Source organism: Mus pahari, chromosome 4 (genome assembly GCF_900095145.1).
Source record: "Mus pahari chromosome 4, PAHARI_EIJ_v1.1, whole genome shotgun sequence".
Taxonomy (NCBI): Eukaryota; Metazoa; Chordata; class Mammalia; order Rodentia; family Muridae; genus Mus; species Mus pahari.
In genome coordinates, this window is record NC_034593.1 from 123,631,060 (window position 1) to 123,654,703 (window position 23,644).

The 23,644-nt window shown below is 37.8% G+C and overlaps 1 protein-coding gene across 1 annotated transcript in view; it reads right to left on the reverse strand.

Annotated features, from left to right (window-relative positions):
- Nucleotides 1-14,650: 14,650 nt before the first annotated feature.
- Bank1 (B cell scaffold protein with ankyrin repeats 1) overlaps nucleotides 14,651-23,644 on the reverse strand; it is a 260,238-nt gene continuing 251,244 nt past the window's right edge. Inside the window, exons 14-17 of the mRNA XM_021195807.2 lie at nucleotides 20,611-20,640; nucleotides 17,022-17,074; nucleotides 15,639-15,703; nucleotides 14,651-15,369 (exon numbers count right to left, since the gene is read on the reverse strand). Of these exons, the coding sequence (XP_021051466.1) occupies nucleotides 15,644-15,703; nucleotides 17,022-17,074; nucleotides 20,611-20,640 (143 nt within the window). The 3' untranslated portion in view covers nucleotides 14,651-15,369; nucleotides 15,639-15,643. The remainder of the gene's footprint in view (nucleotides 15,370-15,638; nucleotides 15,704-17,021; nucleotides 17,075-20,610; nucleotides 20,641-23,644) is intronic.

Genomic DNA, 23,644 nt, shown 5'->3' on the forward strand with positions numbered 1-23,644 from the left:
ACTGGAGTTGAGTGAGGTAACACAGGCACAAAAAAAAAAAAAAAAAAATTAAACACCGAATGTTCTCCCTCAAATGTGGCTCCTAGCTTGAATCCATAAGTGAGCATGTGTAACTAGGAGTCCTGTAGGAGAAGGAACTGGAAAGGAGCCCTTGACGAGAGGTTGTCTTAAGAGAGGGGATAGGGAATGTAGTGATTACATAAGTAGAAAGGGAGGTTCAGAGCAGGTGGGAAGGTTTAAAAACAGTGGAGGAAAAGGCAGATGAGGGAAGGAGGAATGGTTAACCAAAATGACAGGAGTATGAAAAACATCCTTATATAATCTTGGAACCAAACAAAGCCAAAACCAAATGAGCAAGCAGATCTGGAAGTGACAGGATTGGAAAATAATTCTTGAAGCTATGGATTACTAAGCAAAAGCTCCAATGATAGGTGTTGGATAAATTCTTAAGGGTTATTATTGATTGATGTCGGTTGTAGGTGCTGTAGTAGACACAGAAGCTCACCAAGATGCTAAGCCTTCACTTTGCAAAGAAGCAGAGGGGTACAGCCTCTCAGGTCAGACCAACACCCAGCTAGCTCACTCCAGCTACTTTATTCAAACATCATACAAGATTAATTGGGGCTGGGGAAGGTTCCAGCTACCAAAGTTCTCTTGCCCTTGCTGCCCATGAGAGCAGAAAACACACACAGATCTCAGTCCCTTTAGACCATGGCTGGTCATAATGAAAAGTAAGAACTCCAGGTTTGCCAGGAGTGGGTTAGGTCTAAGATTAATACAGCTTCAAGCTCTCATGTAGCTCCAAGTGCGGACCTTCCAGAAAGACAACATTTCTTCAGAGTTTTCAGAGTCTCATAACAATTTCTTAGCCTCTACTGACTGGTCCAAACTTAGCAAAGACTTTGCCAAAACATTTCACCCAAAGTCAGACATAAGACTTTACATATCACTACAGGTCATTGGTCCGAGTGTAAGACCCTATTGCTGAAGAAACCATATATCTTGGTTGCATGATATAGAGAAAAAGCTGGAATGAACTAGAAGCCCCTTCCATGCTAGCCTTCTTTTTCTTTTAAAATAATGTATCACTATTAGTTTTTAAGGCATTTTTATTAGATATTTTATTCATTTACATTTCACATGCTATACCCAAAGCCCCCTATACCCTTCCCCCACCCTGTTCCCCAACCCACCCACTCCCACTTCCTGGTCCTGGCATTACCCTGTACTGGAGCATATGATCTTTGCAATACCAAGGACCTCTCCTCCCACTGATGGCCGACTAGGCCATCCTCTGCTACATATGCAACTACAGACACAGCTCTGTGGGGTACTGGTTAGTTCATATTGTTGTTCAACTTATAGGGTTGCAGACCCCTTTAGCTCCTTGGGTACTTTCTCTAGTTCCTTCATTAGGGGCCCTGTGTTCCATCCAATAGATGGAGCATCCACTTCTGTATTTACCAGGCATTGGCATAGCCTCACAAGAGAGAGCTATGTCAGGGTTCGTCAGCAAAATCTTTCTGGCATATGCAATAGTATCTGGGTTTGGTGGTTGTATATGGGATGGATCTGCGGGTGGGGCAGTCTCTGGTTGATCTCTCCTTCCATCTCAGCTCCGACCTTTGTCTCTGTAACTCCTTCCATGGGTATTTTGTTCCCCATTCTAAGAAGGAGCGAAGTATCCACACTTTTTTGTTTGTTTGTTTTGCTTTTAGTAGAGCTTAAAATCTTGGCTTTTAATGAGGTACAAACACAAAATAAGAACAGTTTTGGACATTGGAATTTATTGTAATAAGGCTGTACTTGAATGTCCCTCACATTACCAAAGGGTTTTACCTCCATAGTAGATAAGCTAAGCGTTGACAGTTCTGCTGTGCCAAGTAATGAATTGTAGGCATGGATTTTGAATACAGATTTCCTGTTATGGTCAAAGCTATTTGACTTGAGTAATTGTTGTCATTCTCAGCCTGCAGGGAACAGGTTACATTCATTTAAGAAATGGTGTGTATATTAAGATGGTCTATCCATAAAGTCATTCATCAACTGTTTCAATGAACAATGGCTCTGATTGGAGGGTGGCACAGACATTAGGTGAGGATAAGATTCTGGTTCATTGGCTGTGATGATTTTGAATAGCATTCATCTCAGAATAAGAGTAACTTATAAAGTCCTTTTCTTCAAAATTGATACAATAATTATAAATATCAAGCAAAGCCTTCAGTCTCACTCTTTGCTGTTCTCTTACAAGCCACCTCCCAAATTAATTGTCTACATTTCTTTTGGCTATATAAATAATTTTAAATATGTAAGCTGTTCTGAAAACCATAGTATAGTGTACAAATGTTAAATAAACAATCCCACTAATAGAGAGGCTGAGATAGGAGAAGTATGATTTCAAGACCATTATGTGGCACACAGCTAGACCCAGTCATGTACAATCAAGCAGAAAGTGTAAATGGATTGTACAATATTAGACCTATGTCTCCCATTATGAAATTAGACCATGGGATGACAGCTGACAAATTTCTAATTCCTTGTATTTTTGAATTTCAAGCGATTAGGTTATATGTTGGTAATATTAATTTTCATATTAAGAGATATTAAGGAAAAGTGATTGTTACTTCCTGTTAATTTTCTCATTATAAGTGGATTTATATTTGACTGGGTTTGTTGAAAGAGTACTTTCTTACTTTTCTAGGGTGTAGTTTCCCTCCTTGTGTTGGTGTTTTTCATCTACTATCCTTTGTAGGGCTGGATTTGTGGAAAAATATTGTAAAATTTTGGTTTTTGTCATGGAATTTCTTGTTTTCTCTGTCTATGGTGATTGAGAGTTTTGCTGGGAATAGTAGCCAGGGTTGGCTTTTGTGTTCTCTTAGGGTCTGTATGTCATCTGCCCAGGATCTTTTAGCTTTCATAGTCTGGTGAGAAGTCTGGTGAAATTCTGATAGGTCTGCCTATATATGTTACTTGACCTTTTTCCCTTACTGCTTTTTAAAATTCTTTCTTTGTTTAGTGCATTTGGTGTTTTGATTATTATATGACAGGAGGAATTTCTTTTCTGGTCGAGTCTATTTTGAGTTCTGTAGGCTTCTTGTATGTTCATGGGCATCTCTTTCTTTAGGTTAGGGAAGTTTTCTTCTATAATTTTATTGAAGATATTTACTGGCCCTTTAAGTTGGGAATCTTCACTCTCTTCTATACCTATTATTCTTAGGTTTTGTCTTCTCATTGTATCCTGGATTTCCTGGATGTTTTGGGTTAGGAGCTTTTTGCCTTTTGCCTTTTCTTTCACTGTTGTGTCGATGTTTTCTATGGTATTTTCTGCACCTGAGAGTCTTTCTTCTATCTCTTGTATTCTGTTGGTGATGCTTGCGTCTATGACTTCTGATCTCTTTCCTAGGTTTTTCAACTCCAGGGTTGTCTCCCTTTGTGATTTCTTTATTGTTTCTAGTTCCATTTTTTATATCCTGGATGGTTTTGTTCCTTTTCTTTGCCTGTTTGATTGTATTTTCCTGTAACTCTTTAAGGGATTTTTGTCTTTCCTCTTTAAGGGCCTCTAGCTGTTTACCTGTGTTCTCCTGCATTTCTTTAAGAGAGTTATGTTCTTCTTAATGTCCTCTATCACCATCCTAAGAAGTGATTTTAGATCTGAATCTTGCTTTTCCAGTGTGATGGTGTATCCAGGACTTACTATGGTGGGAGAATTGGGTTCTGATAATGCCAAGTAACCTTGGTTTCTGTTGTTTATGTTCTTATACTTGCCTCCCACCATCTGGTTATTTCTAGTGCTACCTGCCATGGCTATGTCTGACTGGAACCTGTCCTTCCTGTGGTCCTGGTTATGTCAGAACTCCTCCAAATCAAGATGTCTCTGTGATCCTGTGATTCTGGGATCCTCTGATCCTGAGATCCTAGGTATGTCTGAGCTCCTGGGAGTCAAGCTGCCTTTGGGACCTTGAGATCCTGGTGTGACCAAGCTCCTGGGATCCTGGGATTCTCTGATCCTGGGTTTGTTAGAGTGCCTGGGAGTGGAGCTGCCTCTGGGTGTTGTGGTGCTGGCTGCGGAGTTTGCGCTCAAGGTCTGCTCAGGGTACCAGTCCGAACAGACCAGAAAGAACCCATGACACTGGTCTGGCGGAGTTCCTGTGTACTTGGGTCCTGTCTGTCCCAGTTACTCCCAGTGTTGGGGGCAGATGTTGTGTCCTCCTCACCTCTGATCCTCTGATCCTGGGCATGTTGGAGTGCCTGGGATTGGAGCTGTCTCTGGGAGCTAGCTTTCATAGTGCTGCAAAGTGATATGACTACTGCTGGGGAAGAAAAGGCACCAAGGGTCTGGCCAAGCTATGAACTCTGTGATCTGTAGGATAGACTTGCCAGGCAAGATGTTTGTTCACTCAGGCAATAACGGTACAGTTTTTACAGGATAACAAACTTCTCAGTAATTGAAGTTGAAGCCCAACTCACAGGGAAGAATCCATATCTGACACTGAAAACTCAAGGCTCATTAGGGCACTTCAATCTGTTGTTTAACTAAATTGGCATAGTGTTGAACTTCCTTCTAAGTATATGCTTATAAATATATGCTTATTTGTTTATATCCATAAACAAAATACATTCTCAGTCTTAATTAGAGATGTCACACTTTCCAGTGAACCATGACAAGTGCAGAGACTTATGGCTCTACAAGGTGTTAAGAATAAGTGATGGTTGAGTTTCAGACATTAAAGGATCACATTCATACCACACCCTCTCTGTGGCTCAGGGAAAACTGAAGAGGAAAGTGTGGAAATATTGCCAAAGCTGGAAGATAGGAAGAAGGGCTGGGAAAACCTCAACATTTGCACTATATATAGCTATTGTGACCAAGAACTTTTAAGAACTGGAGATGACTGTACTGGGTTTACTGAAGAACGGGCCCATCAAGAGCCAGGCAAGGATTGAAGAGGAGCTCAAGGAGTCCTACACTTCACTATTTACCTATTTATTATAGTTTCAGGGAAAGGGAAGTCATTCATTTCAGTTATGTATCCACTGAATACATAATGGATAGTCTCAATCCAATGGCCCCAGAAATCTTCCTTTTGAACTAATTTGGTCACAATACAACAATCATGAATCTGAGAAAGGGTCAGGAAGTGAGAGGGAGATTGATAGTTGTGGAAGGGAGAATCAGACTGGTGGTGGTGGGAAAGAGTTCTCAGGATGTGTTAGATACATGTATAAAATTCTCAAATAGTCAATTTAATGGTAAAGATGGCTTAAGAAAGGTCACTCTTTCTCAAAACATACCTTGAGCCTTGATTCCAAGGACATATGGTGACTTGGTTTGGGAGCACAGAATCATTTATTTAGTTGCTGCTGTTGCTTTTATATATATATATATATATATATATATATATATATATATATATATATATACACACACACACACACACACAATTTAATCATGCAACAAAAAGGCACTAACATTTTATATCTCACATTTAAGTGGTACATGAGTTTTCTCAAATTTCACAAAATATCCCCAAATTTTATATTACTTCTCCAATAAGTTCTGAAGATGAAAGAAAAATTTATTAATAAAATGAATTTTTATCAATCATACTAGAAGAAAGATTAAATCCCCATTCTATTTTTATATAGTATCACTAAATAACCTTCAAGCTAGGGTTGTAATTGATGATTAGCCATGACTTAAACATGACTGAAGGTTAGTGGCTTCATGTCAAAGACAAAAATAACATTTGTTGGAATGTTGCTTATCCATCAGTTACATGAGAAAGTTTTGACTTAACAAGATGATGATTTTTTAATTGAAAGAAATATTTCCTCAACTTTCAATACTATTCATACATAATGACTATAAATATAGTAAACTTTTCTTTTTTTCACTTTTTTAAAAATTTTCTTTATTTACATTTCAAATGCTATCCCGAAATTTCCCTATACCCCCCGCCCCTGCTCCCCTACCNACCCACTCCCACTACTTGGCCCAGGCCTTCCCTTGTGCTGGGACATATAAAGTTTGCAAGACCAAGGGGCTTCTATTCCCAGTGATGGCCGATTAGGCTATCTTCTGCTACATATGCAGCTAGAGACATAAGCTCAGGGGGGTACTGGTTAGTTCATACTGTTGTTCCAACTACAGGGTTGCAGCCCCCTTTAGTTCCTTGGGTACTTTCTCTAGCTCCTCCATTGGGGACCCTGTGTTCCATCCAATAGCTGGCTGTGAGCATCCACTTCTGTGTTTGCCAGGCACTGGCATAGCCTCACAAGAGGCCGCNATATCAGGGTNCCTTCAGCAGAATCTTGCTGGCATGAGCATTAGTATCTAGGTTTGGTGGCTGATGATGGGATGGATTCCCGAATGGAGTAGTCTCTGGATAGTCCATCCTTTCATCTTAGCTCTAAATTTTGTCTCTGTACCTATATCCTTTCATGAGTATTTTGTTCCTTATTCTAAGGAGGAATGAAGTATCCACACAATGGTCATCTTTCTTGGTTTTCTTCTGTTTTGCATAATGTATCTTGGGTATTCTAAGTTTCTGGGCTAATATCTGCTTATCAGTGAGTGCATATCTAGTGACTTCTTTTGTGATTGGGTTACCTCACTAAGGATGATATCCTGCAGATACATCCATTTGCCCAAGAATTTCATAAATTCATTGTTTTTAATAGCTGAGTAGTACTCCATTGTGTAAATGTACCACAGTTTCTGTATCCATTCCTCTATTGAGGGACATCTTGGTTCTTTCCAGCTTCTGGCTATTAAAAATAAAGCTGCTATGAACATAGTGGAGCATGTGTCCTTATTACCAGTTGGAAGATCTTCTGGGTATATGCCCAGAAGAGGTATTGTTGGGTCCTCCGGCTGCTGCTGCTTTTTATCCACACATTTCTAAATCAGGTCACCATCAAGTCTGCAGGTCAAGATCCCTATCCGTTTGTTCTTTTTACTACATGATGGAATCTCCTTGTGTTCAGTTGTTGCTGTGGGCCAGTGTTCATTATAACAATTCCATCAAGAGCATGTTCAGAACATGACATCATTAAATACACAGCGACGGACAACTCCTCAGTAGTTGACTGGGAGTATGTGCTAAGGTTTATCTGGATTGTTGGATATTAGGAAGAAACTAGGTTTGCTGTTATCCCATAAAAGTGCCACTTGCCAGGCTCCACTCTGATTGTGACCTTAGGTAGACACACAGTCTGCTATTTAGTTGTCCAATGGGATTAAAGACACATCAGTTCCATATTTAACAAGCTGTCTTGTACAGTGGGAACGTCTGAGCATTTCTTGCACTTGGAAGCTCTTACAGCACAAGTAGCTTGCATCAGTTGTCCAGTAGAGCTATGCAAAGATGCTGTGTATTTGAAATGGTAGTCTCTAATGGAGTTAATGAAAATATAATGTTGGTAATATTGAGCTGATTCTTGACAACAGCCACTGTAAAAGTAGGTCTTTGTTTTACATTCTTTCCAAATCTCTAAATTGAGGCCATATTTTCTATGTCGTCTTCAAGTCTCCTCTTGGCACTGTGGCGGAATTGTGCATATTTAAAGACTGGTATTTTGGAACTGTGCAAACCACATAAGTGTTTTTTTTTCCTACAAGTTATTTCTGTTAGTTGCCTCCTTTACTTGCAAGTTGACTATAAATGTCATAAAGTTTATGTCCTATATAAATTGCTTTAATTATGTTGGGTTTATGTAACTGCTTTGTGCTTGTAGGGGCTAAATGTATAAATGCATTTTCTTCTATAAACTCTAGAAGTTTGCTGAATGTCATAGTAAATAAATATAACCCTATTTATATGAAAGTGTTTATTCTCACTGGTTTAAAGTCTAAATCATGGAGATTGTTGTCACTGCATGATGACACTACATTTTAGTAGTTAATAGAGAGGGATGTGCCAGTGTTCTCATCAAAGCAATCCCAGATGGGAAGCGTCGTTCTTAGATTTCTAGTTTACTAACATAAGAATCCTTCCTTCCGTCTCCTATGCCCTACAGAAACAAACAGGGCCCAGATGCTACAAAAAGTGTGTGGGATCAATCTATATTCTTACATGAACATTTGTTATGGCCAACTCTAATATAAGACCAAGAGATGTTTTTAGCTGTTTCTACCCAGTTCCTAAGTTGAGTGGCAGTACCAGAAATAAGTGTTAAAAAATTGAAATGACTGAGCAGTTAATTTGTAATGAAAGTCCCAGTAGAAGATTAAAACACCAGCAAAAAAACCTCTAACACTTTCCCCCAATATCCTGCAGTCAAATTTGACTTGGCTAAATAAAATATAACAGAACCCAAAGGCAGTCCAAAAATCTAATCACTGTTCACTTTAAGTATATTGATGGATGTCTGGTCTCCTAACAAGAAAACTGTGTGCTGTGTTAGCTCTATTATAGCTGTGACTGAATAGCTGTGACAACAGTATTGGGGAGGAAAGATTTATCTTGCTTGAAGTTTCAGAGACATCTCTATAGTCCTGGGCTCCCATGAATCCAGGCCAGTGGTGAGTCAGAACATGAAGCTGGCAAGAGTGTGATGTGGAGGACATTCTTGACTTCCTGGCTGACAGGAAGTAGAGTAAGAGGAAGGGACCTAAGACTAGGTACACCCCATAGGGACCCACTTCCTCCAACTATATCCCATAGTATTCAGAACCTCCCAAGACAGAATCACCAGCTGGAGATCAAGCACTCAACATATGTGCCTGGAGGGGACAATGGCTGTGAAAACCAAACACCTGAGTGTGTAAGCCCGTTCTGCATATTCTCCATTTACTGACTTGATTTTTCTTTTAAGCCTTTGCACATCCATCAAGTGTGACTAGCGCTAACAAAATACTATGACTGTTCTCTTTATTTACATAGTCTTCAGAGTTGTGACAGCATTGTAGTGGAAATATAGATGCTCAGAACATTTTGTATTACTATGTTACATCTATTTCTTAGTTTGTGAATATATGATATTCAGAAAATGGTGTAACTGGTGATATAAGGGGCATCTTGTTGATTTATAAAGATGAGTGAAAAGCTGACAATCTTTGGAAAATACTTACCATTTCAGGGGAATCACATATAGCACGGGCTTTCTATTCATTTGTATGTTAATGGATGCTGACTGGGTTCTCCATTATTCTGAAGTTGAAAGACTAATACCCAAGTCCTATCAGAGCCTTGCTGCCTCTGAACAATATACAGGGCAATGCTTCCTGAACCATCCTACCTTCTAGCAGCTTGGCTTTCCTAAAAATAGAGTTCAACACTTCTCTGGTAGTTTTGGTTCATCTGTCTGACTTTACGAGGTTTTTAGATTCCTCTTTGCTTCTCTCTTATCTTCCCATGAGGAAATGCAGCGTCCTTGATTATAGGACTACCCACTCTAGCATGACCTCATTTTATCTTAGTAGCCTTTAAAATATTTATTGCTGAAAATAACATCTTTCACAGGTACTAGGGATTAAATTTCTGGGAGCACAGACTGAAACCATCTTGGCATACCCTAAAAGGATAGAAGACTCGGTTAGGTAAAGACACAGGAAATAGGAATTTTCTGGGGGCTGAATAGACAAAACTGTTTCTCAGGCCATCCACAGAAATAGCCAATTGTACCTCTGCTCCTGCAAAGAGACACACCTTTTCTTAGCTATTGATTATATGTATAGAAGTTAAGCTCTGTTGGCAGAGGTTATAAACCTGGTTCTGACCAGATTCACTTAAAGAGGGATTCCTCTCTTTAATTTTCAATGTGGGACAAAGTTAACTTTTGTTACTTGGCTTTGTTCAAAACTATAGTGGTTTTCACCCTGTGGGTCATGACCCCTGGTGGGGGTCCAACCTTCTACAAGGGTCACATATCAGATATCCTGCATATCAGATATTCACATTACAATTTATAACAGTAGCAAAATTATAACTATGGAGTAGCAATGAAATAATGTTTTCGTAGAGGGTCACCATATACAAGGAACTGTACTAAAGAGTTAAAGGACAAGAGCCACTGATAAAGGTAGTGAACACTGTTCTCAAAAAGGATGATGGCAGAGACAGTAGAAAAAGAGCAAGAGAAATCCTGATATGGGTACAATATGACGACTGATGGTTCCCGGATATCTATGTCACAAAGTGTCATTACATAAGAATTTGAGTAAAAATACCCAAATTCTTATGTAAGCTAGATTGGACTTTCTCGCCTTCCAGGTTAATTATTGGCCACTGATACGGGAAGGAAGACAACCTAGAAACAATAGCTATTAATTTTTTGAAAGCTGGGTAAAAGTGCCATTTCCATAGGGATTTTAATTTGCATAATTCATCAAAAATTACAACTTCCCCAAATGAATGGAAACTCTGGTATCAAAATATAAATTATAGGCATTATGACAAATGACCTTAAGCATAAATGAATGGTAGATTGTAGAACTGTTCATTTTTTATAGGATTGAATATTTTTGTTTCTGCTCGGAAATCTAGATAGTCTAGAGATAAATAAAACACAAGAGAAGGTAAGCAGAACACCCAGTGATGTAAGACAAAGCATCTTCAGTTCAAAGTTTCTGTCTACCAAAAATTTCTATGCAACTTGGAGAAATTTCTATGCAGCTCTGCCAGGTGACAGTATTAGCAATATGTATCTAAGAAGAACAGCTTAAGGGAGGAAGGGTTATTGGCTAACGGTTGGGGCCAGGGTCAGGTAGAACATCATGGAAGAAGGGTATGCAAGGGAAAAAGAAAGTTATTTGCCTCATGGTGCTTAAGAAGCAGAGAGTTACATGAACGGATTGTCCCTGGTAACATACCAAAGCCAGGCCCCATAGTCCACAGTCTATAAGCCACAGTCTACTCAGTGGATTTAACCATAGACGAGGTCAAAACCATCATGATCTGATCATCTATGGAATCATGGTTTCAGACACACCATGTGCGGGTTTGAATAGGAAAGGCCCTATTGACTTATGTGTTTGAATGCTTGGCTCATAAGGAGTGGCACTATTAGGAAGTGTGGTCTTTTTTTTTTTTTAATTTATTTATTATTATTTTCTTTATTTACATTTCAAATGCTATCCCGAAAGTTCCCTATACCCCACCCCCGCCCCTGCTCCCCTACCCACCCACTCCTACTACTTGGCCCTGGCCTTCCCCTGTGCTGCATCATATAAAGTTTGCAAGACCAAGGGGCCTCTCTTCCCAGTGATGGCCGATTAGGCCATCTTCTGCTACATATGCAGCTAGAGACTCGAGCTCAGGGGGTACTGGTTAGTTCATATTGTTGTTGGCACCTACAGGGTTGCAGACCCCCTGCTTGTGGACGTTGTACATCGTGGTGCGCACTAGGCTCCGCACCACGATGTACAACGTCCACAAGCAGGTAGTACTCCATTGTGTAAATGTACCACAGTTTCTGTATCCATTCCTCTATTGAGGGACATCTTGGTTCTTTCCAGCTTCTGGCTATTATAAATAAGGCTGCTATGAACATAGTGGAGCATGTGTCCTTATTACCATTTGGAAGATCTTCTGGGTAAATGCCCAGAATAAGGAACAAAATACTCATGAAAGGATACAGGTACAGAGACAAAATTTAGAGCTAAGATGAAAGGATGGACTATCCAGAGACTACCCCATCCGGGAATCGATCCCATCATCAGCCACCAAACCTAGATACTAATGCACATGCCAGCAAGATTCTGCTGAAGGGACCCTGATATTGCGGCCTCTTGTGAGGCTATGCCAGTGCCTGGCAAACACAGAAGTGGATGCTCACAGTCAGCTATTGGATGGAACACAGGGTCCCCAATGGAGGAGCTAGAGACAGTACCCAAGGAGCTGAAGAGGGCTGCAACCCTCTAGGTGGAACAACAATATGAACTAACCAGTACCCCTGAGCTTGTGTCTCTAGCTGCATATGTAGCAGAAGATGGCCTAATTGGCCATCACTGGGAAGAGAGGCCCCATGGTCTTGCAAACTTTATATGACCCAGCACAAGGGAATGCCTGGGCCAAGTTGTGGGAGTGGGTGCGTAGGGGAACAGGGCAGGGGGAGGGGGTATAGGGAACTTTCGGGATAGCATTTGAAATGTAAATAAAGAAAATAATAAAAAAAATTTAAAAAAGGGGGTATACTGTGAGACACACTGTGACACAGTACAGCTTCCACAACAAGTTTAACATTACATTGGGGGGGGGGTGGAATCAGGAATGTCAGAAGGCAGATACAAAGGGACTGGAAGATGAGTGGGTTTGGGGTACATGGTGTGAAATTCCCAAAGAATAAAAAAATTAAAAAAAATAAATTCAGTAGACTAGAATCAATAATTGGGAGAGAAAGGATTAACCCCCCCATCCCCGGCCTAATAACCAGCTTTTAGCTATAACCAAGAAGACGAGATGATTAATCTGGCCTCCATCAGCACAGAGAGGTCTCTTCTTGTTTGGAGTTTCTGTTTTGGGGAATCTGTAGAACTTTGATTTAGAAAGCCATATTGGGATGGCATTGGCCTTGCCTTTGTTCACTGTGTAAGGCATGTGTCTTAGTTTTACTGATTTAAAATTCTTTTCCTAGCACTAAGGCAGTTTGGAGGCCACTTTCTGACTCCGTTTGTGACCCACACGATTTGCACAAGTTTCTTTTCCCCCTCTTTAGGCTCACTTTCCTTGCCTGCAGAAGTAAAAAAAAAAAAAAAATTCAGGTGACAGCAGATGCTGGCGAGGTTGTGGAGAAAGAGGAACACTCCTCCATTGCTGGTGGGATTGCAAACTTGTACAACCACTCTGGAAATCAGTCTGGTGGTTCCTCAGAAAACTGGACATAGGAGGTGTGGTCTTATTGGAGGAAGTGTGACAATGTGGGAGCGGGCTTTGAGGTCTCCTAAGCTCAAGATACTGCATAGTATAGTACAGCCTTTCATGCTGCCTGTGAATCAAGATGTAAAAATTTCAGCTCCTTCTTCAACATCATGTCTGCCTATAGGCTGCTGTGTTTTCCACCATGATGATAAAGGACTATACCTCTAAAACTGTAAATCAGCCCCAATTAAATGTTTTCCTTTATTAGAATTGCCATGGTTAATTCACAACAATAAAACCCTAAGACATACAGATTTATTTTTACTAATCTCCCAGGTATTTCTCAAGCCAATCAAAATGACAAGCAAAGTTAACCATCACATTGAAGGGTAAGCCCCAAACAAGACATTCATATTATCCCATCTAAAGCTCAGGGAACATCATGGAAGGGGAGATATCCAGAAAGAAGATAGGGAGAAGGGTTGTACAATGCTGCCTCCCAGACATGACACATCCAGCCATTGAAATTGTGCATCACAGTGTATGTGGGTGTCATAGTAATGGGAATGCAATGGAATGGGGAGGGGCTCTTGGTGGCATACCCTTCTCTTCTGTGCTATTGACTACTGGTGAATTCTGGAGGAGGGGCACTTGAAGACTTACAATTTTGTACTTCCCAGTAGGTCTATAGACTCTAAAGGATACCCTATCCTCACGCAGAGGACCCTGGTTAAAGTTAGTGGGTAAAGGAACAAACTGAAAGAGGGATTTATTTGTAGCGAGGAGAGATAGGATGGTGAATAAATGTCACCAGAATACTTTATACACATGGATGGAATTGTCAAAGAACAAATTTAATAAAGATTAAAAGATAATGTGTAGCTCATGTAAGGGCATCAAATGAGACAGAATTGACAGAGAGCCCTGGAGTCATGGAAATGATCAGTATGTAGACACAGAGGTGAGCACACTGCTATCAATGTGAGCGGTTCTTAGATGGATACCTTTTGAACAACATGGGTTTTATACCAATTTAGAAAGAGAAAAGTAGGAAATGATTAACCATCAAAACCACAGTACAATTTGAGAGAATTTAAGAATATCAGCATATGTTAACTGTCCAAAGTTGTGGGTTTTATTGTATTTGTTCATTGAATGTGGGCAGGTATGTGTGTATGTAGGTCAGAGGTTAATGTCAGATATTTTCTTTTGTAATTTTCTACCTTACTTTTTGCAACAGGGTCTCTGACTGAACTGGAGCTTGCCAATTTGGCGAGATTAGCTGGCCAGCAAGCTCCAGGGTCCTCCTGTTCTTTAAGGCCCAGAAAGTGCTATGGTGCCAGGCTGTTCCTGGAACTCGAGTCTCCATGCTTGGGCGGTAGCATTACATGGATGAGCCTCCTCCCCGGTTTGCGATTCTATAAACTAATTATTTGGAAATATTAATAGATATGAGAAACACAATACCATCTTTAGGTAGATATTCCTATCAGTGTTCAGAAACTAGGAAAACAATCATTCGTATTTGTTCTATTACATCATTCCTATCTATTGAAATTAGCCATGTTATTTTGATTGATTGGTAGTTTACGATGACAAAAAAGAAAATTTAGTGGTTAATCCTGATAAACTTATTCTGGAGAACCAGAAATAGTTTTAAACATTCAACCAGTTGATAGCATTTTACACGAAAATCAGTGTGACAAACTTGCAATCTAGTCTAAACTGGCGAACGGTTTTTATGAAAGAGGCAGACAAAGTCACAGGCTCTTGATAATAATAATAATAATAAAACGATTTGCAAAAGTACTTTTTAATTTGAGAGAAAGACATTTAGTAAGGACTCGGGTACAGGTAGGCATGGGGAAAGACCTTCCAGAAGAGCAGAGAATGAGCACAGGCAATGTGCGAGGCATCCGTGTTCTGAAATATCGCAGTGCACATCATTAATTGATAGAATTTACATGACTTCGGAAAACAGTGTAGAGGGCTGAAGACTGGCTCACTGGCAGAGTGTGCTTGCTTATCACCCAAACACAAAATACCATCAACTAAAGAAAACTGTGAATAAAAGTACATTTCAAAGGTATATGCAAATAGGCATTAATTAAAAGAAACTATCTGAAAACGTTATGGCTGTGAATGTGAGAAAGGCAGGCAGAAGATGGTCACTTAAAGAGCAAATATATTGTAACTCTTAGTTGGAGGAGAGTGAGAACAGAAAGAATAATCTATATAGTTTGGTTCCATAATTTTGCTAGACTGCATTTAACTTTGCTGATTTATTTTTCTTTAATTTTCAAGATGGAAGAATGAGGTGTTCCAGTGGCAAAAGTTGTGGTAAAAGTGAATGGATTTTCAGGGAATGCTATAAGTCTCCATCTTTTGTTGTATCCATCTGAAGTGGTACAGTATCAATAAATTGTGGTGCTAGCACATTCTGAAATCCAAAGGCACGCTTGTGTCCTGTGTACATGCAGATTAGCCCTGGACACCAGGTATTTCAGAAGCAGGCTTGCTTCACCAGTGTACAACATGTTTACAGATTCTTGAGTTTGATTATAATAGTCTGAAAATAAGATCACAAGAAATGGATTAGGGGATGGAGAATCATGCATCATTGTACATTTATTGCCTAGCTTAAAATCACCCGTATATAAATCTTTCTAAGGAACATTTTTCTTTGCCTGAAAAACAAAGCAAAACAAAAAAACCCACACATTTATTCTTTCAAGAGAAGACAATGAAATATTTAAAGACTCCTGATTCTTAAATTATTGATTGAAACCCATATCATCACCAGTTTAGGTTTCTTACGAAACAATGTTACTATGTTACCTTTTTTAATGATCTTTTTTGCAGCAGAAACCAAATTCCTTTTCAACTTGGATTCTTGCAGGAAACTAAAAATTAATAACAAAAATGACATAGAAGTAAGGCTTTTCCATTTTAAGGCACAAGAAGGAGACATGATAAAGCATAGCTGCCATTCACAGTTCTGGGAAGAATACCTTTATAAGGTACCTTGTAGACAACCCTCTATCTTAAAAGGAAACAATCACAGTAAAGCTGTACCACAATCTTAGGGTTTAATTTCTTTTACTGCATGATCTCCCTGCATCATCTAGGCTGACCTGGCATTTACTCCCTCCCTGTCTTGGGTTGTCCAGTGCTGCGATTACAGGCCAATGCAGCATGTGCAACTCAAAGTTTGCTTTAATTTTAAAAGTAAATCAGTAGGTATTAAGAACTTACACCCTTTCTTATCCAAAATTTTTCATGATTTAAAAAATGTATTTCAAAAAGTAAATGTGTGTGTGTGTGTGTGTATATATATATATATATATATATATATATATATATATATATATATTAAAATATATATTCCTTCAGATTTTAAAAGGCTCTTTGGAAAAACTCTTGTGCTTCACTGCAGCCTCCAATTCTGCACTCCAGTGAGTAAAAGAGTAGGCAAACTCTATAGTGGGTCATGAAATCCAGAAATGTAATCAAATTATTCTTAAGTGTATGTGACTTTAATGAAAAATACTATTTATTTGAAACAAGATAGCTAAAAGGTTAGTTCTACTTTGGAAAATGAAAAATGTTTTCATTAGGAAGTTTACCAAGGACTTTTAATCTTGTATGTTAGCAAGAAATCCAAGGGCAACATCACTCGTGACGACCATGTTCATCTCTGGTGTCACATGTGCCAACAGCAGAAATACTGTGCTTTTCATAAAGAATCTGCAGGCAGGACACTCACTGCGATTTCTTGAAGTATCTGGGTTTTTGGTCATTCTCTTCTGGCTTAACGTTCTTCTTATGCTTTTAGCAATGTCTTATTTATGATATGAAATGCTGCATATTTGCAAAAATCAATATTTTGGGGGCTACATATTTCCTATAAGTTGTCCATAAGGAATATGCTTTCTGAATAAAATTCTCATTCTATTTATATCGTTAGAACTGATATAGTTAATGCCTCAAATATTTATTTTTCATGGAAACACTGAGTTCTCCCATCCCCTAGAAATTCCATCTTTATTTTTTCTAAATAATACATTTCCTAAAATTACTATTCATTGATATTAAATATGAATGCTTATCTAACTTTTCTGAATCATATTGGTTCAAAGAATAAGCAAGATGGAAATTTTTTGTTACTGAACAGAGGAATTCTTCCTCTGCATTATTAAAACAAAAATGAACACAACCTACCTTACTGTTGAAGGGACTGTTGTACAACATATTTTCATTGTGGGCAGTATTACCTGTAAATACAGAATTTTACTATATGTAATTAATAACATATATATTAATTGGTTTCTTCATCAATTGAATTAAGCTAAAGACCTGGATATGAGTATTAAATGGAAGAAGTATAAACAGATAACAAGGGCACATTAAGTGCATCCGCTTGGTGAACTGAACAGTATTTCCATATAGACTGAACAGTATTTCCATATAGACTGAACAGTATTTCCATATAGGCTGACTTGAGCTGTGTATTGAGGAATCACTTGTGCTTAGAAATAATCTTCAACTCCTAGCAGTAACAACCTCTGCCTTTTCTTTCTCTTTCGGCATTTGACAGACTGGCCAGTTGCAAAGCATCGTTTTCCGCACTGGCTGCTTATGATGGTCCCCTAGCGTTACAGAGTCCTGTTTCCAGCCCAGTCATCAGTACAGATGAGAGTCCTGTTTCCAGCCCAGTCATCAGTACAGTTCCACTGCTTCTCCTCACACTTACTGGATTAGGCTGGTTCTTCAACAGCTCTCGATCTGGCTTCTACCTTTACTTTTCCCTCCCAGTGTTTCCACATATTTCCCTTCTCATCATACTCATATGAGTCATTATGTTGAGTATTGCACAAATTTAATTTCCTCTATCAGTGACTTCTGTTTATCAACCATCAGAATCCAGTTCCATAAATCATTATCATCCTTTATAACAAATTCCCATGTATATTTTTCATTTACGTTTTACACATGAAAAACGGAGACTGATTCATTCATGAGAACACATAAAAGAATTCATGCCATGAGGTAAACTATCTAATAAGAGGTGGTAAAGGATCAATTCTACCCAACACAGCTAGCCAGCAGACCTCCAACACTAATACAAGAAGAGAAGAAGTAAAACCCCAATGTAGTCAACCACAACACTGGGAAATAGCAAGCCCCTCTCATCAATAACTTTAAATGAAAATGTTCTCAACTTTCTAACAAGTCACAGTCTAGCTGACTGGATTTAAAAACAAGATTTATTTATCTGTTGTCTCCAAAAGTTCACTTACCCAGCAAAGGCATCGAAAAATGGAGTGTAAAAAGATGAAAATCTACCTACCAATCAAAGGAAGGCCATAAGTAAGCAAGCATAGCAATTATGCTTGCTAAAGCAGACATGAGATCAAAACTAGTCAGAAGAGATAAGGAGGGACCTTACATGTTAACAAAGAAAAAATTCATTAAGCAGATACAACAACTGTAAGTATGTAAATATGCAAGCAATACATATTGTATGCTATACAGCAAACACTGAAAGGCATAAGAGATCACATAGGCAACGGCACAATAGTAGCAGTAGACTTCCACTATTCTAATATTTATATAGATCTTTATATTGATCATATCCTATGACACAAAGTTATTAAATAAAAAAAAATCACTCTGGTGGGCACAGTTACTTGTATCTTACCAGGCTACAATGGGATAAAAATATAAAAAGCCAGCAGGAGAAATCTCAGAAATGGCATAAATACTGGAAGACTGAAAAATTTACTTTGTAACATGTAGTGTTGCCACTACCTTAGAAAGGTCAAGGAGGAATTTGCTTTAAAATCCCAACAAAACCCAATAGTACACCTTACCATATCCTCTGAATTCAGCTAAGACAATCCTCAAATAAAGTATATAGCCATGAACTATAGCAGTAAAAAAATAAGAGAAATCTCAAATAAATCAGATAATGGTATTTCTGAAGCCTCTTGAACAAGTCAAACCTAAATATAAAAGATGTCGAGAATAAAGTAAAAAGTAGAGGAAAAAATAACAACAGGGACTAAAGGGACAACATACTGAATAAATAAAAGAGTTCATTCTTTGAAAAATTGAACAAAGTTGACAAAAATCTCCACAAAGAAAAGCTAGGACTGAAAAGATTCACTGTTGAATTCAGCCAAACATTTCAGGAGGATTTAACATTGATATTTCTCAAAATGTTCCAAGAAATACAAAGTGAAGGCCAAGTCTCAGATTTGCTCTGTGAAACCAGTATTACTACCCGAATGCTGGGACTGGACACAAACATGGTAAAAAGAACACTTCAGACTAATTTCCTTGATGAATATAGACGAAAAATTTTTAAGAAAAATTTTGCAAATAAAATTGAACATATTGAGAAAATTAATCACCATGACCAAGTGGGTTGCACTTTCAATCTGGGTACACATATTTAAATCACTAGGTGTGATATATAAGTAAAATTGAGGACAGAAGTTACATCATCATCTCAGTAGATACAGAAAAGGAATTTTACAAAGCTCACATGATATCCATCCTAGAATGATTAGAAATAAGTTCTTCAAAATAATAGATTATATATACTCATATACATATATACACATATGTATACATATATACATATTTACACATATAAATATATGTATATATATAGCTATAGCTTTCATATATATATATCTTTTTATATATATTAAGAGATAAACCATGTTTGAAAATGCCATATCTAATAATTTCTGATTAAAGAATAAAACATATACATATCTCTATATATATCTATATATCTATATATCAATGTTAGAGCCAATATTATGCTTTATATGAACAACCTGAAAGCATTTATTCTAAAATCTGGGACATGACATGAGTACTCAGTCCGCTACTTTTCCATATAGTGCTCAAAGGACTAGACAAACTAGACAAGATAAAGGTTAAAAATAGGATAAGTTAAATTATTTATTTTATTTATAACATGATTCTATAATTAAAAGACCTTACAAAGTCTACAAGAAAACTCTGAGATCTAATAAACACATGATAAAATGTTGCAGGATTCAAAACTAATAGTCAGAAACCATCAACTTTCATATACCCCAATAACAAATTTTCTATGAAAGAAATGTGGAGAAAACATTTCTTTTAAATCTCAAACAAACAAACAAATGAAAACATAGGTAGAAATAAACTAAAGTAAAGATGTGAAAAGATCTATAATGAAAAATCTCCCTTTGGGAGCCCAAAGGAAAAGTGTAGGTGCTGTCTTGCATATGCTAATCTTAGTTGTATGTATGCATATAGGTAGGCTGTTGACATGCAGGTAGGCTGTGACAGGACCATGAGAAGGGAACAAAGGAGCTGATAAAGGAAGAGAGAGCAGTTGAACCAATGGGCTGAGAAACTGGAAAGGAGGCCACAGAGTGGGGCTGTATAAGTGGGGGGCAGTAGGGTAGGGCAGAAGAGAGGGGAGAAAGATCAACAAAGACAATATTTGAAATGCCATACCTAATACTTTTTTAATTAAAGAATAAAACTAGAAGAAGAGCTTAAATTATGTGCCAAAGGACACAAATAGTCAAATCATAAAGTCCCCTTTCTCCATTCTGATGGAAACGTATGGCTGCTATAGAGACAGCACACTTTTATATTTGATGTCAGATGGTTTTACGCATAAATTGCAATCTGTACAAAGCTGTGTATTGACATAGAACTACTGGGTTTACATCAATTAAAAATATTTAATGTGTGCTTTGTTTTAGTTTAAATACTTCATTTCATACTTAACACTTACCACTCGGATGGTGCACAATGGTCAGTTTATCTACAAGACAAGACAAAACATATTCTGTGAGGTTTATTTAATGTTTATCCTGAGACCCTTTTTTATTTGATGGCTTTATGTCTTGAGGTGATTTAAATTTACAATAAGCTGAAAAGATTAATTTTTTTTTTTAAGATTTATTTATTTATTATATGTAAGTACACTGTAGCTGTCTTCAGATACTCCAGAAGAGGGCGTCAGATCTTGTTACGGATGGTTGTAAGCCACCATGTGGTTGCTGGGATTTGAACTCTGGACCTTCGGAAGAGCAGTCGGGTGCTCTTACCCACTGAGCCATCTCACCAGCCCCTGAAAAGATTAATCTTACCTCTGGATATTGTGAGACTTCAAGTCTCCCTTTATGTTTTGTTTTTCCTGACACTTGTCCTGAGTATTATGATCTTGCTTGAACACTAATAGAACCATGCTTTCTGTGCACTGATATTGCTTTAGTCTGAAATACTGCATTTGTTATAGAAATCTATTTTTTTTTTTTTTTAAAAAAATGGCTGTGTATTATAGTTTAACCATTTCTAAGTGTGCAGGCTAATAATTTTAAAAACAAATCCATTAACTATATACTACAGGTCCAGTAGGTTTCCTAGGCATGGAATATCTACTCAGAATCCCTTGTTAATCCTCATAAGAATGTCATTCCTCACAGCCTCGGATCTGCTATTCAGTTTTTATAGAGTTAATGTTGTTTATATTAGTTTAATCTAGAGAGGCTGCAAATTTGAATCTTACAGCGTGTTCTGCTTTATGTCTGGTGTCTTTCACTCAGTAGTACACAGGCTGGGATTCACTTATATTGTGTGTAGTAGAAACATTCATTCTTTTTACTTTTTATATTCTATTAAAGGAATGTTTATTGGGAAGCTACTGTCAGGTGGGTGAGTTCAATGGCCCCAACGACCAAGACCAGGGAAGTCACCATGGGGAAAGGTGGGATAGGGGAGAAAGAAAGAGAAAGGAGTTCATGCAGAGAGAGATTAGGAGAGGAAGAGAGCAAAGCATTCATTCATTCATTCATTCATTCATTCATTCATTGTTTAAGGAGTACCACAGCATAAATACAGCTGTGCACAATGAAATAATGCATGTCACTGTATGACAGTCTGATTGTTTCTAGATAATGATGAATCAAACTGCCACAGACATTATGAATAAGATTCATTTTTTTTTCTTGGTGGTACAAGGTTTTACTTCTATTAGAAAAATATCCAGGGCTGGCATCACCAGACCACACACTAAGCAGGTATCTGAACGTTTCACAATCATTGCACACTTTGACCTGCCATCAGCAACCATGCACATCGGGTTCCAAATCTAAGTCATACTTAGGTCGCTCTGGCAGCCTTTGAAAGCCAGGCTCCCGATAGTCGTTCACTGGTATTTCATTGACCTTGTGTTTTCCTGCATATTAATGATGGTGTTCATCTTTTATGCAATTAATTGGTGGCTGTTTGCTTTTGTAAATTAATATCTGAGGGCTAGGTGTGTTTGTATGAGCTGGGCTATCACTGTTCTTAGACCCTCTCAGCAGACAGATTTATATGCAGATATAGGAGTGTGTGTTTACTTCTATACTTACCCATCTGAAATGTATATATTAGCAGCCATAATCTGTTATCTTTTACCTCTAAATTTGATGGTCCTTCATGAGATTCATATCAGCTTTCTGTTAACACAGCTTATTCCTCCATCTCTGACTAAGGAACCTGTCATTATCTATAGTATATTTATTTGTTAGACCAGTACTACAACATTGAAGTTGTTATTCTACAACCATGTGGAGAGATGACCCTAAAGTAAAGCACATTTTTATCTACTATTTTTTTTTGTTTGTTTACTACAAAGCTGGGAATATAGTTTTCCCTATTTATATTCTCTTCTGACAATCTTTGTATCTCCACTTTCTTTATTTGATTCTGTTTAGCTTTCCTCTTCTCCCAGTCCCCGATTCAATTCATGTTTCCATTTTTTTCAATTTGTGTTCCTTACATATATAAGATATTAGCCATCTCTAAGAAGCCACATAGAAATAAATATATGCTTTTCACTTTTGTGGCCATAAATTTCCCTCATTTAACGGTTAACTGCAGCTTGTTTCATTCTACAATTTTTAATTTTTTTATAATTTTTTCCTTGATAGAAATATTATTTTTGAAACATTGTCTTGATTCTTACATATGTGGAGTGAGTCTGCAGCACGTAGGGAACGTTCTCTTAACGTTTTGATCTTCCTGAATGTACTGAAGCTGTTGATGGCTCGGCACGTGCTCCATCTTAGTAACCGTCCAAGCACACCTTAAACAAATATGTGAGCTCTGTGTTTTTACTCCTCATTCAGTAAATGACAAATTGGTTGAATTAGTTGTGTTTCAAGCCTCTGTACCCTTATGGATTTCTGTTAGAAGTTTGGTTAACTACTGAGAAAGAGTGAGACTGCTTCTGAGTATTGCCAAATTTTGTTTCTTTGGCCTCGATGAAACTTATAAGCATATCTGTAACAAAAAAGATAGAAACATCTAGGCTGCTATACTTTATTCTTATCAAATGTATTCTTTTATCTCCTGCCATGGGTTTTGTCTTTATATTATCTTGTCCTGTCATAACAGGGCCACCACAGCTTTCTTAACTCTTGGTGTGGCGGTAGATCTTCACTTTATAGCTAACTAACCTTCATTAAAAATACATGTTCTTTTAGACTGTATGAACTTAGGTCATCTTTTTGTGTACAACATGAACAAGTATTCTTTTAAAATTAAGTGTCTAATCAATTTGAATTGATCTCAATTATTAATATAGATATTGATTGGCTCAATATACTACCACCATTTTTCTTCTTGCATTTTTGCTATCCACTTTGTTAGGTACCAATTTTGCATTGTTCATGATTCTTCAGAATTAAATCCATCTTAAAGTTCCAATTAATTTCCTCTAGTGATTTCCTAGGCTTACTTCTTTGTTTTTTTAACTTATTTTATTAGATATTTTCTTC